Source organism: Heterodontus francisci, chromosome 3, assembly GCF_036365525.1.
Source record: "Heterodontus francisci isolate sHetFra1 chromosome 3, sHetFra1.hap1, whole genome shotgun sequence".
NCBI classification, from domain to species: domain Eukaryota; kingdom Metazoa; phylum Chordata; class Chondrichthyes; order Heterodontiformes; family Heterodontidae; genus Heterodontus; species Heterodontus francisci.
The window spans coordinates 203724906-203739433 of NC_090373.1; the positions used below are offsets into that span (position 1 = coordinate 203724906).

The 14528-nt window shown below is 44.3% G+C and overlaps 1 protein-coding gene across 1 annotated transcript in view; it reads right to left on the reverse strand.

The window, feature by feature from the left end:
- The window catches only part of LOC137367180 (dynein axonemal heavy chain 8-like), a 2531605-nt gene that overhangs the window by 1238288 nt on the left and 1278789 nt on the right, over positions 1-14528 (reverse strand). The window contains exon 118 of the mRNA XM_068028616.1: positions 12173-12259. Within this exon, the coding sequence (XP_067884717.1) occupies positions 12173-12259 (87 nt within the window). The remainder of the gene's footprint in view (positions 1-12172; positions 12260-14528) is intronic.

Below are 14528 nucleotides of genomic sequence, written 5' to 3' on the forward strand. Positions count from 1 at the left end.
TTTTTTCAGGTTTGCACTTGCTGCTGTTCAATATTCAGTGTATTCACACCTAATCTGTACTTTGTCTTTCAACACACCATTAACATATTGTTTGCCTTTGCTCCGTGACCTTTTGGTCAGCTATGTGGCCTGGTCCAATCTGCACCTTCTCCTTTGTTATCTCTTGCCCCACCCCCACCTCACTTGCTTATAATCTGTGACTTTTCTAATATTTGTCAGTTCCGAAGAAAAGTCACTGACCCGAAACGTTAACTCTGCTTCTCTTTCCACAGATGCTGCCAGACCGGCTGAGTGATTCCAGCATTTCTTGTTATGCCTCTTTTCTAGTTGGGCTGAGAACATACTTTTTTTTTTGGAGATACAGCACTGAAACAGGCCCTTTGGCCCACCGAGTCTGTGCCGACCATCAACCACCCATTAATACGAGTCCTACACTAATCCCATATTCCTACCACATCCTCACCTGTCCCTATATTCCCCGAACCACTTACCTATACGAGGGGCAATTTACCATGGCCAATTTACCTATCAACTGCAAGTATTTGGCATGTGGGAGGAATCCGGAGCACCCGGAGGAAACCCACGCAGACACAGGGAGAACTTGCAAACTCCACACAGGCAGTACCCAGAATTGAACCCGGGTCGCTGGAGCTGTGAGGCTGCGGTGCTAACCACTGCGCCACTGTGCCGCCTTAATACTGATCAAGGAAGCTCTCCTGAACACAATCCAGAAATTCCTTACCCTCCTTTCCCTTACTCTAAAATTATCGCAATCGATATTTGGATAATTAAAGTTTCCCAATATCACTACTCTATTGTTCTTACACATCTCTCTGATTTCCCTGCAGATTTGCTCCTCTATCTCTCTTTCACTACTTGGAGGTCTATAGCATACCCCGAGTAACATGACCATACCCTTTTGGCTTCTCAACTCTCAACAAGTGGATTCTGTCCTTTCCCGCTCAAGGACATCATCCCTTTCCAAAACTATTGCCACACCACCTCTCTTTTTACCTTCTCTAACTTTCTGAACACTTTGTATTTTTGTATTCACCATTTTAAGCCATGTCTGTTATCGCCACTGCATCATATTCCCATACTGCTATTTGTGCTTGTATCTCACCAACCTTATTGACCACACTTTGTACATTTATATACATGCATTGTAATCCTGTCTTTGCATTCCTTGTAGCCCTTCTCACTCTGCTCCTCATATGGAATTATTCCCTTCTCCAGTACGCTCACATTATGGACCTTATTCCTCTTTTCTACTTCAAGATGCTGGTGCCCATCCCCTTGCCAATTTATTTAAACCGTTCCCAACCACACTGGTGAACCTCCCTGTGAGGATATTGGTCCCTTTAAATAGGTGCCTTCTGCTCCAGAACTGGTCCCTGTGTCCCAAGAAACTGAAGTCTTCCTTCCTGCACCATGCTTCGAGCCAAGCATTGATCCTCCCTGCCTTCCTCACACGAGGCACTGGGAGTAATTCAGAAATTACTAACTTTGAGGTCCTACTCTTTAACTTCCTCTCTTGTCCTGAAAATCTGAGCATAGGATCTCAATACCTGCTCTCTCTATGTCATTTATATCAACATGTATTACAACTTCTGGCTCACTCCCTGCCAACTTCAGAATATCCGGTACCTTCTCCAGCAGTCTCCAATGCTGAGTACCTGTTTGAAAGTGGCACACACCCGGAAGACTCCTGCACCTCCTGCCTCTTCCTTGTCTTCTGGATGGGCGCCGATCTAGTAGCTTGAACTTTTATTGACTGTGACTACCTCCTGGAAAGTAAATCCAGGAAGCTCTCCATCGTGACTCCAGCTGCCCCTCAAACTTGGAAATCCTGAGCTCAAGCTGAAGCAGCTGGAGACAATTCCTATCCACGTGGTCGCCCAAGACACTACTGCAGTTGTTTTCATTCAGGACAGTCTTGCTGTCCACAAACTCCCAAATACTGCAGTCCAGATGCACAAGCTGTTCTACCATATCTTAGTGTAGGTTGATTAGTCTAAATGTTATTCATATTTTTTATTAGCTTATTGTAAACTTTTTGTTTCTTTTTCAAAGCACTAATTTGCAGTTAGTACTAAAACACTCGAAAAAAATTTGAATCATCTCCATTTATTAGACCAGTATCTAAATTTACATCTAAATTTGCATCTGAACTGGAGGGGCACCAATATCCTGGGCGGAAGCTTTGCTAGAGCTCTTCGGGAGGGTTTAAACTAGTTTGGCAGGGGGATGGGAACCGGAGCCATGGATCAGTGGATGGGGTAGCTGTTGACCAGGCAGATACCGAGTGCAGAGAGTCTGTGAGGAAGGTTAGACAGTTGACAGGACAAAGTTGCAGCCAGTATGATGGGTTGAGGTGTGTCTATTTTAACGCAAGAAGTGTCAGGAATAAGGGTGATGAACTTAGAGCATGGATCAGTACTTGGAGCTGCGATGTTGTGGCCATTACGGAGACGTGGATCTCACAGGGGCAGGAATGGATGTTGGATGTTCCAGGGTTTAGATGTTTCAAAGGGAATAGGGAGGGAGGTAAAAGAGGTGGGGGAGTGGCATTGTTAATCAGGGATAGTATCACAGCTGCAGAAAGGGAGGTCGTCGAGGAGGGTTTGTCTACTGAGTCATTATGGGTGGAAGTCAGAAACAGGAAAGGAGCAGTCACTTTGTTGGGAGTTTTCTATAGACCCCCCAATAGCAACAGAGACATGGAGGAACAGATTGGGAGGCAGATTTTGGAAAGGTGCAGAAGTAACAGGGTTGTTGTCATGGGTGACTTCAACTTCCCTAATATTGATTGGAACCTCCTTAGTGCAAATAGTTTGGATGGAGCAGTTTTTGTCAGGTGTGTCCAGGAAGGTTTCCTGACTCAATATGCAGATAGGCCGACTAGAGGGGAGACTATGTTGGACTTGGTGCTTGGCAACGAACCAGGCCAGGTGGCAGATCTCTCGGTGGGAGAGCATTTTGGTGATAGTGATCACAACTCCCTGACCTTTACTATAGTCATGGAGAGGGACAAGAGCAGACAGGATAGGAAAATATTTAATTGGGGGAGGGGGAATTACAATGCTATTAGGCAGGAACTGGGGAGCATAAATTGGGAACAGATGTTCTCAGGGAAATGCACGACAGAAATGTGGAGGTTGTTTCGGGAGCACTTGCTGCGACTGCTGGATAGGTTTGTCCCGATGAGGCAGGGAAGGGATGGTAGGATGAGAAGGGGAATTTAGTTATGGGATATGATGAAATGGCCGAGGCATTGAACAGGTATTTTGTATCGGTCTTCACAGTGGAGGACATTAATAACATGCCAGTAATTGACAAAGAGACGAACGTAGGTGAGGACCTGGAAACAATCATTATTACGGAAGAGGTAGTGTTGGGCAAGCTAATGGAGCTAAGGATTGATTAGTCTCCTGGCCCTGATGGAATGCATCCCAGGGTACTAAAAGAGATGGCGGGAGAAATAGCAGGTGCACTGGCGGTAATTTTCCCAAAATTTGCTGGACTCTGGGGTAGTCCCAGCAGATTGGAAAACAGCAGATGTGACGCCACTGTTTAAAAAGGGAGGTAGACAAAAGATGGAGAATTATAGACCGGTTAGCTTAACCTCTGTAGTGGGGAAGATGCTTGAGTTTTTTATCAAGGAAGAAATAGTAGGGCATCTTGATAGAAATTGTGCCGTTGGGCAGATGCAGCATGGGTTCATGAAGGGCAGGTCATGCTTGACAAATCTTTTGGAATTCTATGATGACATTACGAGCAAGGTGGACAATGGGGACCCAGTGGATGTGGTGAACCTAGATTTCCAAAAGGCCTTCAACAAGGTGCCGCACAAGAGGCTGCTGCATAAGATAAGGATGCATGGCGTTAGGGGTGAAGTATTAGCATGAATAGAGGATTGGTTGACTAACAGGAAGCAGTGAGTGGGGATAAATGAGTGCTATTCTGGTTGGCAATCAGTCACTCGTGGTGTGCCTCAGGGATCGGTGTTGGGACCGCAATTATTTACAATTTATATAGATGATTTGGAGTTGGGGACCAAGTGTAGGGCGTCAAAGTTTGCAGATGACACCAAGATGAGTGGCAGAGCAAAGTGTGCAGATGACTGTGAAACGTTGCAGAGGAACATAGATACATTGACAAAGTGGGCAAAGGTCTGGCAGATGGAATACAATGTTAATAAATGTGAAGTCATTCATTTCGGTAGGAGTAACAGTAAAAAGGATTATTACTTGAATGGTAAAAGGTTGCAGCATGCTGCTGTGTAGAGGGACCTGGGTGTCCTTGTGCATGAATCGCAGAAGGTTGGTCTGCAGGTACAGCAAGTAATTAGGAAGGCAAGTGGAATTTTGTCCTTCATTGCTAAAGGGATTGAGTTTAAAAGCAGAGAGGTTATGTTGTAGCTGTATAAGGTACTGGTGAGGCCTACTCCTGCTCCTAGTTCTTATGATCTTATGATTCATGTTTGCAGATGACACAAAGCTGGATGGAAGTGTGAGCTGTGAGATACAGCACCGAAACAGCCCCTTCGGCCCACTGAGTCTGCACTGACCAGCAACCACCCATTTATACTAATCCTACATGAATCCCTTTTTCCCTCTCAAATCCTCACCTTCCCTCAATTCTCCGACCACCTACCTACACTAGGGGCAATTTTTACAATGGCCAATTTTACCTTTCAGCCTGCAAGTCTTTGGCATGTGGGAGGAAACTGGAACACCCGGAGGAAACCCACATGGTCACAGGGAGAACTTGCAAACTCCGCACAGGCAGTACCCAGAACCAAACCCGGGTTGCTGGAGCTGTGAGGCTGCAGTGCTAACCACTGCGCCACTGTGCCGCCCTAAACCCTACGTTCCCCAACATTTCTGGGAGGTAATCTGTGTCCTCCTTTATGAAGACAGAACCAAAGTATGTATTTAATTGGTCTGCCATTTCTTTGTTCCCGATTATAAATTCCCCCGTTTCTGACTGTCAGGGAGCCACATTTGTCTTCACTAATCTTTTTCTCTTCACATATCTTTAGAACCTTTTGACAGTCAGTTTTTATGTTCTTTGCAAGCTTATTCTCATACTCTATTTTCCCCTTCTTAATCAATCCCTTTGTCCTCCTTTGCTGAATTCTAAACTGCTCGCAGTCCTTAGGTTTGCTGCTTGTTCTGGTCATTTAATATTTCTCCTCCTTGGATCTAATACTATCCCTAATTTCTTTTGTAAGCCACGGTTGAGCCACCCTTCCTGTTTTATTTTTGTGCCAGACAGGAATGAACAATTGTTGTAATTCATCCATGCGCTCTTTAAATGCTAGCCATTGCCTATCTACTGTCAACCCTTTAAGTAGCATTCCCCAATCTATCATAGCCAACTCACACCTCATACCTTCATAGTTTCCTTTATTTAGATTCAGGACCCTAGTCTTGGAATCAACTCTATCACTCTCCATCTTAATGAAGAATTCTATCATGTTATGGTTGCTCTTCCCCAACAGACCCTGCACAACAAGATTGTTAACTAATCCTTTCTCATTATACAATACCCAGTCTAGGATGGCCTGTTCTCCAGTTGGTTCCTCAACGTATTGGTAAAAAAAAACCATCATGTATGCACTCCAGGAATTCTTCCTCTACAGTATTATTGCTAATTTGGTTTGCCCAATCTATATGTAGATTAACGTCACCCATAATTACAGTTGCACCCTTATTGCATGCGTCTCTAATTTCCTGTTTAATGCCATCCTCTACATTGCCACTGCTGATTGGGAGTCTATATACAACATCCACAAACGTTTTCTGCCCCTTGGTGTTTGTTAGCTCCACCCATACAGATTCCACATCAGGATTCTCTGACCTAATATCCTTCCTCACTATTGTATTGATTTCCTCTTTTACTAACAATGCTGCTCCAACTACTTTCCCTTTTTGCCTGTCCTTCCTAAATACTGAATACCCTTGGATGTTCAGTTCCCATCTTTGGTCACCCTGCAGCCATGTCTCCGTTATCGCAACTATATCGTGTCCATTTACATCTATTTGCGCGGTTAATTCACCTACCTTACTGCAAATATATCTCGGAAGGCTGTGGAGATGGAAGAGATTACGAAGTATAGAGAGGCAAGAAGATGGAGGGGTTTGAAAACACGAATGAGCATTTTAAAATCGAGACATTGCATAACTGGGAGCTAATGTAACTCAGCGATGATGTGTGAACATAATACAAGTTAGGAAATGGATGACCTCCAGTTTATGGAGGGTAGAATGAGGAGGGTGGCCAGGAGCGCATTAGATTAGTCAAGTCTAGAGGTAACAAAGGCATGGCTGAGGTTTTCAGCAGCAAATGAGCTGAGGCAGGGCAAAATAATGTTATGAAAGTGGAAGTAGGTGGGCTTTGTGATGATACAGATGTTTGGTCGGAAGATCATCTCAGAGTCAAATATGACACCAAGGACACAAACAATCTGGTTTGGCCTCAGACAGTTGTCAAGGGGAGAGGTGGAGTTGGTGGCTAGGAAACTTGTGGCAGGGAGTGAATGGCTTTGCTCTTCCTAATATTTAGCTGGAGGAAACCTCTGCGCATCCAGTACCAGATTTTGGACAAGAAGTCTGGCAATTGAGAAACAGTGAAGGATCTGAAAGATTCAAGAGAGGATGTGGAACCTGATGCTCTGGCTTTAGATGATCCTACCAAGAGGCAGCATGTAGATGACAAATAGGTGGGGGGGGCGGGGCAAGGACTAATCACAAGGATACACCACATAATATGCTTGTTCGCAAAATTGAAGCCCATGGGATAAAAGTGACAGTGGTAACAGAGATACAAAAATTGGTTAAGGGATGGAAAACAGTGAAATAAAAGCAAAATATTGAGGATGATGGAAATCTGAAATAAAAACAAAAAATGCTGGAAATACTCAACAGCTCTGGCAGCATCTGTGGAGAGAGAAGAAGAGTTAAGGTTTCAGCTCAGTGACCTTTCATAGAAAACAGTGAGTTGTGGTGAACGACTGTTTTTTAGACTGGAGGGAGGTATACAGTGGAATTGCCCAGTGGAATTACTAGGACCACTGCTGATTTTTATGTACATTAATGATTTAGATTTGAGGGTAGAGAGCACTATCTTCAAACTGGCAGAGGACACAAAACCTGGACTGGCTCAGTAACAGTGAGGAAGATAGTAATCAACTTGAAGAGGACATAGTGCAGAGGGTGGGCACATGGCAAATTAAATTCAGTATAAAAAGTGAGAGGTGATACATTTTAGTAGAAAGAATGAGGAGAGGCAATACAAGCTAAATGGTACAATTTTAAAGGTGGGGGAAGTTGCGGGGGCGGTGGGACAGGTGGTTGATGCAAGAACAGAGAGACTTGGAGGTATTTGTACTCAAATTTTGAAGTTGGCAGAATGGGTTAACAAAGCAGCTAATAAAGCATATGGAATCAGGCTTTATAAATAGAGGCACAGAGTATAAAAGCTAGAAAGTTATGCTAAATATATATAAAACACTCGTTCGGCCCCAACTGGAGTATTGGGCAGAATTTTAACTGCCGGGGGGAAATTGAGTGCGGGTGTCATGGAGGGCGGGGCAGGGAAAGGCAGGAGGCAGGGTGGTGGTTGGGGTGGGGTCATTTAAGACCTGAAAAGTGGCATTGAGTTGGGAACCTAACATGATCCCACCCAATTCTGCATTTATCTCAGGTGGTTGGCAGGCAAGTGGGTAAGTAATTTCAATGTTGAAATCTCTAATTAACTGAGGATGTAACCTTGCATTCCGGCTTTCAATAGCCAGCACACAGGTTTCCTAAGCTTTGTGGAACTTGACAGGATCAACCAGATGAGAATAAGGTGGGGACTGCTTCTTCAGTAAAACTGACAGGCTGGGAAACCTTCAAACAGTGAAACCAAATAGGTGCAGCTCTACCGAGGTGATAAGGTGGTGCTCACAGTACTTCTTCTGAGACTGTACTTTCACTGCTTGACTGGTGACTTCCAACTCCTTGGAAGTTCATGTCTCAGGATTTCACTCACCTTGATCTGTACTTCCCTGCTTTCAGCCCTCACTGCAGCATGGCAGCAGCATGATTTTGTGAAGGGGAGGTCGTGTCTCAATAATTTGATTGAGTTTTTTGAGGAAGTGACGAAGATGATTGATGAAGGAAGGGCAGTGGATGTTATCTATATGGACTTCAATAAAGCCTTTGACAAGGTCCCTCATGGCAGACTAGTACAAAAGGTGAAGTCACACGGGATCAGAGGTGAGCTGGCAAGATGGATACAGAACTGGCTCAGTCATAGGAGACAGAGGGTGGCAGTGGAAGGGTGCTTTTCTGAATGGAGGGATGTGACTAGTGGTGTTCTGTAGGGATCAGTGCTGGGACCTTTGCTCTTTGTAGTATATATCAATGATTTGGAGGAAAATGTAGCTGGTCTGATTAGTCGGTTTGTGGACGACACAAAGGTTTGGTGGAGTTGCGGATAGTGATGAGGATTGTCAGAGGATACAGCAGGATATAGATCGGTTGGAGACTTGGGCGGAGAAATGGCAGATGGAGTTTAATCCGGACAAATGTGAGGTAATGCGTTTTGGAAGGTCTAATGCAGGTGGGAAGTATACAGTAAATGGCAGAACCCTTGGGAGTATTGACAGGCAGAGAGATCTGGGCGTACAGGTCCACAGGTCACTGAAAGTGGCAATGCATGTGGATAAGGTAGTCAAGAAGGCATACGGCATGCTTGCCTTCATTGGTCGGGGCATAGAGTATAAAAATTGGCAAGTCATGCTGCAACTGTACAGAACTTTAGTTAGGCCACACTTAGAATATTGTGTGCAATTCTGGTCACCACACTACCAGAAGGATGTGGAGGCTTTGGAGAGGGTACAGAAGAGGTTTACTGGGATGTTGCCTGGTCTGGAGGGCATTAACTATGAGGAGACGTTGGATAAATTCGGATTGTTTTCACTGGAACGACGGAGGTGGAGGGGCGACATGATAGAGGTTTACAAAGTTATGAGCGGCATGGACAGAGTGGATAGTCAGAAGCTTTTTCCCAGGGTGGAAGAGTCAGTTACTAGCGGACATAGGTTTAAGGTGAGAGGGGCTAAGTTTAGAGGGGGTGTGCGAGGCAAGTTCTTTACACAGAGAGTGGTGAATGCCTGGAACATGCTGCCGGGGGAGGTGGTGGAAGCAGGTACGATCGTGATGTTTCAGAGGCATCTTGACAAATACATGAATAGGATGGGAATAGAGGGATACGGTCCCTGGAAGTGCAGAAGGTTTTAGTTTAGGCAGGCATCAAGATCGGCGCAGGCTTGGAGGGCCGAATGGCCTGTTCCTGTGCTGTACTGTTCTTTAGAACATAGAACATAGAACATTACAGCGCAGTACAGGCCCTTCAGCCCTCGATGTTGCACCGACCTGTGAAACCATCTGCCCTACACTATTCCATTTTCATCCATATGTCTATCCAATGACCACTTAAATGCCCTTAAAGTTGGCGAGTCTACTACTGTTGCAGGCAGGGCGTTCCACGCCCCTACTACTCTCTGTGTAAAGAAACTACCTCTGACATCTGTCCTATATCTATCACCCCTCAACTTAAAGCTATGTCCCCTCGTGTTTGCCATCACCATCCGAGGAAAAAGGCTCTCACTATCCACCCTGTCCAACCCTCTGATTATCTTATATGTCTCTATTAAGTCACCTCTTCTCCTCCTTCTCTCTAACGAAAACAACCTCAAGTCCCTCAGCCTTTCCTCGTAAGACCTTCCCTCCATACCAGGCAACATCCTAGGAAATCTCCTCTGCACCTTTTCCAAAGCTTCCACATCCTTCCTAGAATGCGGTGACCAGAACTGCACGCAATACTCCAGGTGCGGCCGCACCAGAGTTTTGTACAACTGCAGCATGACCTCGTGGCTCCTAACCTCGATCCCCCTACTAATAAAAGCTAACACACCATATGCCTTCTTAACAGCTCTATTAACCTGGGTGGGAACGTTCAGGGATTTATGTACCTGGACACCAAGATCTCTCTGCTCATCTACACTACCAAGAATCTTCCCATTAGCCCAGTATTCTGCAAACCTGTTACTCCTTCCGAAGTGAATCACCTCACACTTTTCCGCATTAAACTCCATTTACCATCTCTCAGCCCAGCTCTGCAGCCTATCTATGTCCCTCTGTAACCTACAACATCCTTCTTTGTTCTTATACAGCTCTGCCCTGAACCTATGAAGACGAAGATGAGCAGCATAAGCAACACCAACAGCACCAGGAGCAGCAGGAGCAACACCAGCAGCAGCACTAGCTGCCTTCTCCTCAGCCACATGCCACTCCACAGGACAGAGTGGATGGACACAGAGATCCAAGGAGATACCCCCATCACAGGGTATACAGGCAGATAATCAACTCTCTCAACATATGTGAGCACCAGTGCCTCAGGAGGCTCAGGCTTTCACTGCAGATTGCTGCTGACATCGGCAGCTTCCTGGAACAAGACCTCCTTCCCAGTGGGCCAGGTGGAGATGCATTTCCAGTGGCCCTCAAACCCACTCCATCAGTTCTCTGCCTCTCCCTGGAGTTCTGCGCTCTCTTCTGCAAGAAATGTGAGTGAGAAATCAATTGTGTGGAGAGGAGGGAATGACAAAATTTGTGGAGGGTAACTGTGAGGCTTGGCTGTGAGAATGCACAAGGATGAGGGTGAGTGTCAGTATTGGCTTTTCAGATAGGGATGTGAGGAGGGGCCTGAAGAGAAGAATGAGTGGTGCTGCAAGGTGCATTGGACTGAGGAGTGTAGTGCAGGATAATGTTCGAACAGTACGAATGTGGAGCTTGGACCTGACAGTGTTATTCCATTCACCTTTCGTACCCTGATGAGGTCCTTGAACTCTTGGGGTATGGTATCCATGTTCAAAGGAGCGCACTCCTGCTGCTCACAGCTCAGACACTTTAATCCACCCTGCTTGGTTGAGAGGCTCCCTTCCTTGGGAAATCGCCGCATTTCAATCCCTCAGATACTGCAGCAAGACCTCCAGGTAAGTCCGAGACCAGGGCAGAGCCTTCCCAAATCTATGTTCCATTCCTGTGGTTGCTGAAACCTAAGCTTACAAAGACCATTTCCATTCTAAACATGTACATTGGAATATAGAATGGTAAAAGTTGCCACAAAAGTATGATACAGCAAGAAGGCTTATTTCAGACAGGAAATACACGCAGACTAAGATTATATTCCTCAATGTAGAGATGAGTCATTCTGACCCCTGCCATGATCCCTTTACTTACAAATCTTGGACAGATTCAGCACATCATCCACCTGCCCTCTCTGATCGGCCAGGAAACCTGGAAGCAGAATGCTTATGCCATGGCTGAATTATTCAACTGTAAATAGGTTCCCAACTCACTACCAGCCACCCTGCTGTGTATGGATCTGTTCAGATAAACTTCCTCCCACCGTGTCTAATTCTGGCATCACACTTAAGGAACAACATGACGGCTTTGGTGAGGATACAGACGAGATTTATTAGAATGGCTCCAGGGATGAGGGATTGCAGTTACATTGACAGACTGGAGAAGCAGGGGTTATTTTCCACAGAGAAGAGAATGCTAAGAGAACATTTGATGGAGGTGTTTAAAATCATGAAGGGTTTAGATAGACTAAATAAAGAGAAACATTTTTCAATGACTGGAAGGTCAATTACTATAGGAAGAAAAACATTTTACCCAATGAGTTGTTGGGATTTGGAAAAAGCATTACCTGATATGGAGATGGATACAATTCACCAGTAGCTTTCAAAAGAGAATTGGATAAATGGTTGAAAAATAAAAAGAAAACTGCAGGGATATGTGGAAAGAGTGGGGGAGCGGGTGGGTGGGTGGAACTAACTGATTGCACTTTGAAAATGCTGGTGCAGAGTCAATGCACCGAATGGTCTCCATTTGTACTGTATTGTTCTATGATTGCGCACAACATCCATGCTCAATTTTGTCCTGTTGGAACTTGCACATTTGGTCCCAGTAAACAATTACAACATATTTAGTTATATAAATACGTTTGTCTTTTTACCTGTACATCTCGATTCAATGGGCTTAAATTCAAACTTTGTTTAAAATTTTCTTTTGAAATATATGTAACATCTCATAATTTTAACAATTTCTCTCACCTGTCTATCGGGCACCATCATGGCTACTGTCCTAAATTGAATTTTTAGATTTTCTGGCAGTTCTTGACGTCCTGCATATCCAGGATTCTGCAGGACAGGAAAGAGGAAAAAAAGGACTTACAGATGGGTTGGACAGAAAGATAACTGAAGATGCTTGTTTGATATGACATTCCTTAATGGATCCATTACTAATTTGGGTGAACATCAGAGTAAATAAAGATTTTTACCTTTACTACCTTCTCTGAAAGGATTACCTAGGCAGAGTATAGAGAGGAAAGTTGAGCAGGGAAATTTACATAGATGTAATGGGCCCACCTTATTTCCCTTCTATTAATTTAAATGAAAGGAAAATCGGATGTTACAGTGCGCTCCACCCAAATTTTTTTACAGACATGCAGTAAATATAAATATCCATCCAAATGTATTTTATTTTCCATCATTACATATAATTCACAGAATCATAGAATAGTTACAGCACTGAAGCAGGCCATTCGGTCTGTTGTGTCCATGACGGCTCTTTGCAAGAGCAACTCACCTGCTGCCAATCCCCTGCCTTTTCCCCGTAGCCCTGCAAATCTTTTCTTTTCAGATAATTATCCAATTCTCTATTGAAGGTCTTGACTTAATCTGCCTCTGCCACACTCTAAGGCAATGCATTCCAGATCCTAACCACGCGCGGCATAAAAAAAATTTCCTCATCTCTTTTGCTTCTTTTGCCAATCATCTTAAATTGGTGTCCTCTGGTTCCCGATCTTTCTGCCAATTGAAACAATTTCTCTCTATCCACTCTGTCCAGACTACTCATTATTTTAAGCAGCTCTATCAAATCTCCACTGAATCTTCACTTCTCCATTCTATCCATGTAACTGAAGCTCCTCAACCCTTGAACCATTCTTGTGAATCTTTTTTGCACGTCCTCTAATGCCTTCACATCCTTCCCAAAGTATGGTGCCCTGAATGGGAAGCAAAACTCCAGCTGATGCCGAATCAGTGTTTTGCACAGGTTTATCATAACTTCCTTTCTTTAGTACTCTGTGTTCCCATGTATGAAGCCCAGGATCCTGTATGCTACATTAAACATTTTCTCAACCTGCCCTGCAACCTTCAATGATTAGTGCACATATATCCACAGGTCCCTCTGCTCCTGCACCCACTTTAGAATTATACCCATTATTTTTATTACCTCTTCTTGTCCTCTCTGCCAAAATGAATCACTTCACATTTTTCTGCATTAAATTTCAGCTGTCACTTCTCTGTCCATTCCATCAGTCTGTCGATGTCCTCTTGAAATTTATCACTATCCTGCATTCGGTTCACAATACTTACAGGTATTGTTTCAACCGCTAACTTTGAAATCATGCCCAACTCCAGGTGATTATTATATATTGCCATGATATTTTTTTTGCACCTTGGGAAATATGTGCTGTGCCTTTAAGGCTGTAAGAGATCAATACTTGTTTAAGGCAGCCAACTTCAGAAGTTAAGTATATCTTGGTTGCCCTGGATACGGCCATACAGAGTGGGAGAACTGGACATACAATGTTGCCGTTTGACTTTGAAAACTGCTTGTTCAGAGATAGTTAAGTCACAGACAGTTCTGGCATGTGAAGGAAAGAGGAGAGCTCCCCCTCAGTCTATTTAAACCCTATTTATTATTCCCTCTTAGAATTCTGAAAAATGAAGCCACGCTAATTCTTAAAAAAAGCTATTTGTTGATCTGCTTTGTTCATCGCTGGAAAGAAGAGCAACAGTTCAACTGCTGAACTAGACAACGGAATGTCCCACCATTGAAGAACCTGATTTTTCCATCAGACAACTGCGAAGACTTCAAGCAACCTTGGACAGCTTCTATATTGAAGATTCCATTTCGGCAGGAATATAAATCTGCAAAGACTTTATTGTTATTTCGAGCAGCCAATTAAACACCAAATTACCGATAGTTTGGGTATATGTATGCGAAAGTGGAGTGAAATTTTTAAACAAGTTACATGGCACAAAATTGGGTGGGAGAGTGAATTGTGAGGTGGATGCAAAGAGGCTTAAGGGTGATTTGGACAAGTTAAAGTGAGAGGGCAAATGCATGGCAGATGCAGTATAATGTGGATAAATGTGAGGTTATCCACATTGGTAGCAAAAACAGGAAGGCAGATTATTATCTGAACAGCTATAAACTGAAAGAGGGGAATATGCAACGAGACAGTGGTCTGCACGGAATGTCCTCAAGATCCTACAGGAAAAAGTATACAGTTTTGGATACTGCTGGGGGCGATGGCCGATCAGGGGAAAACAGCAGCAGCCAGAGCAGTGGCACCACGGCTGGCACTGTTGTTCAGCAGGGAGGGACAAAGCGCCGAAG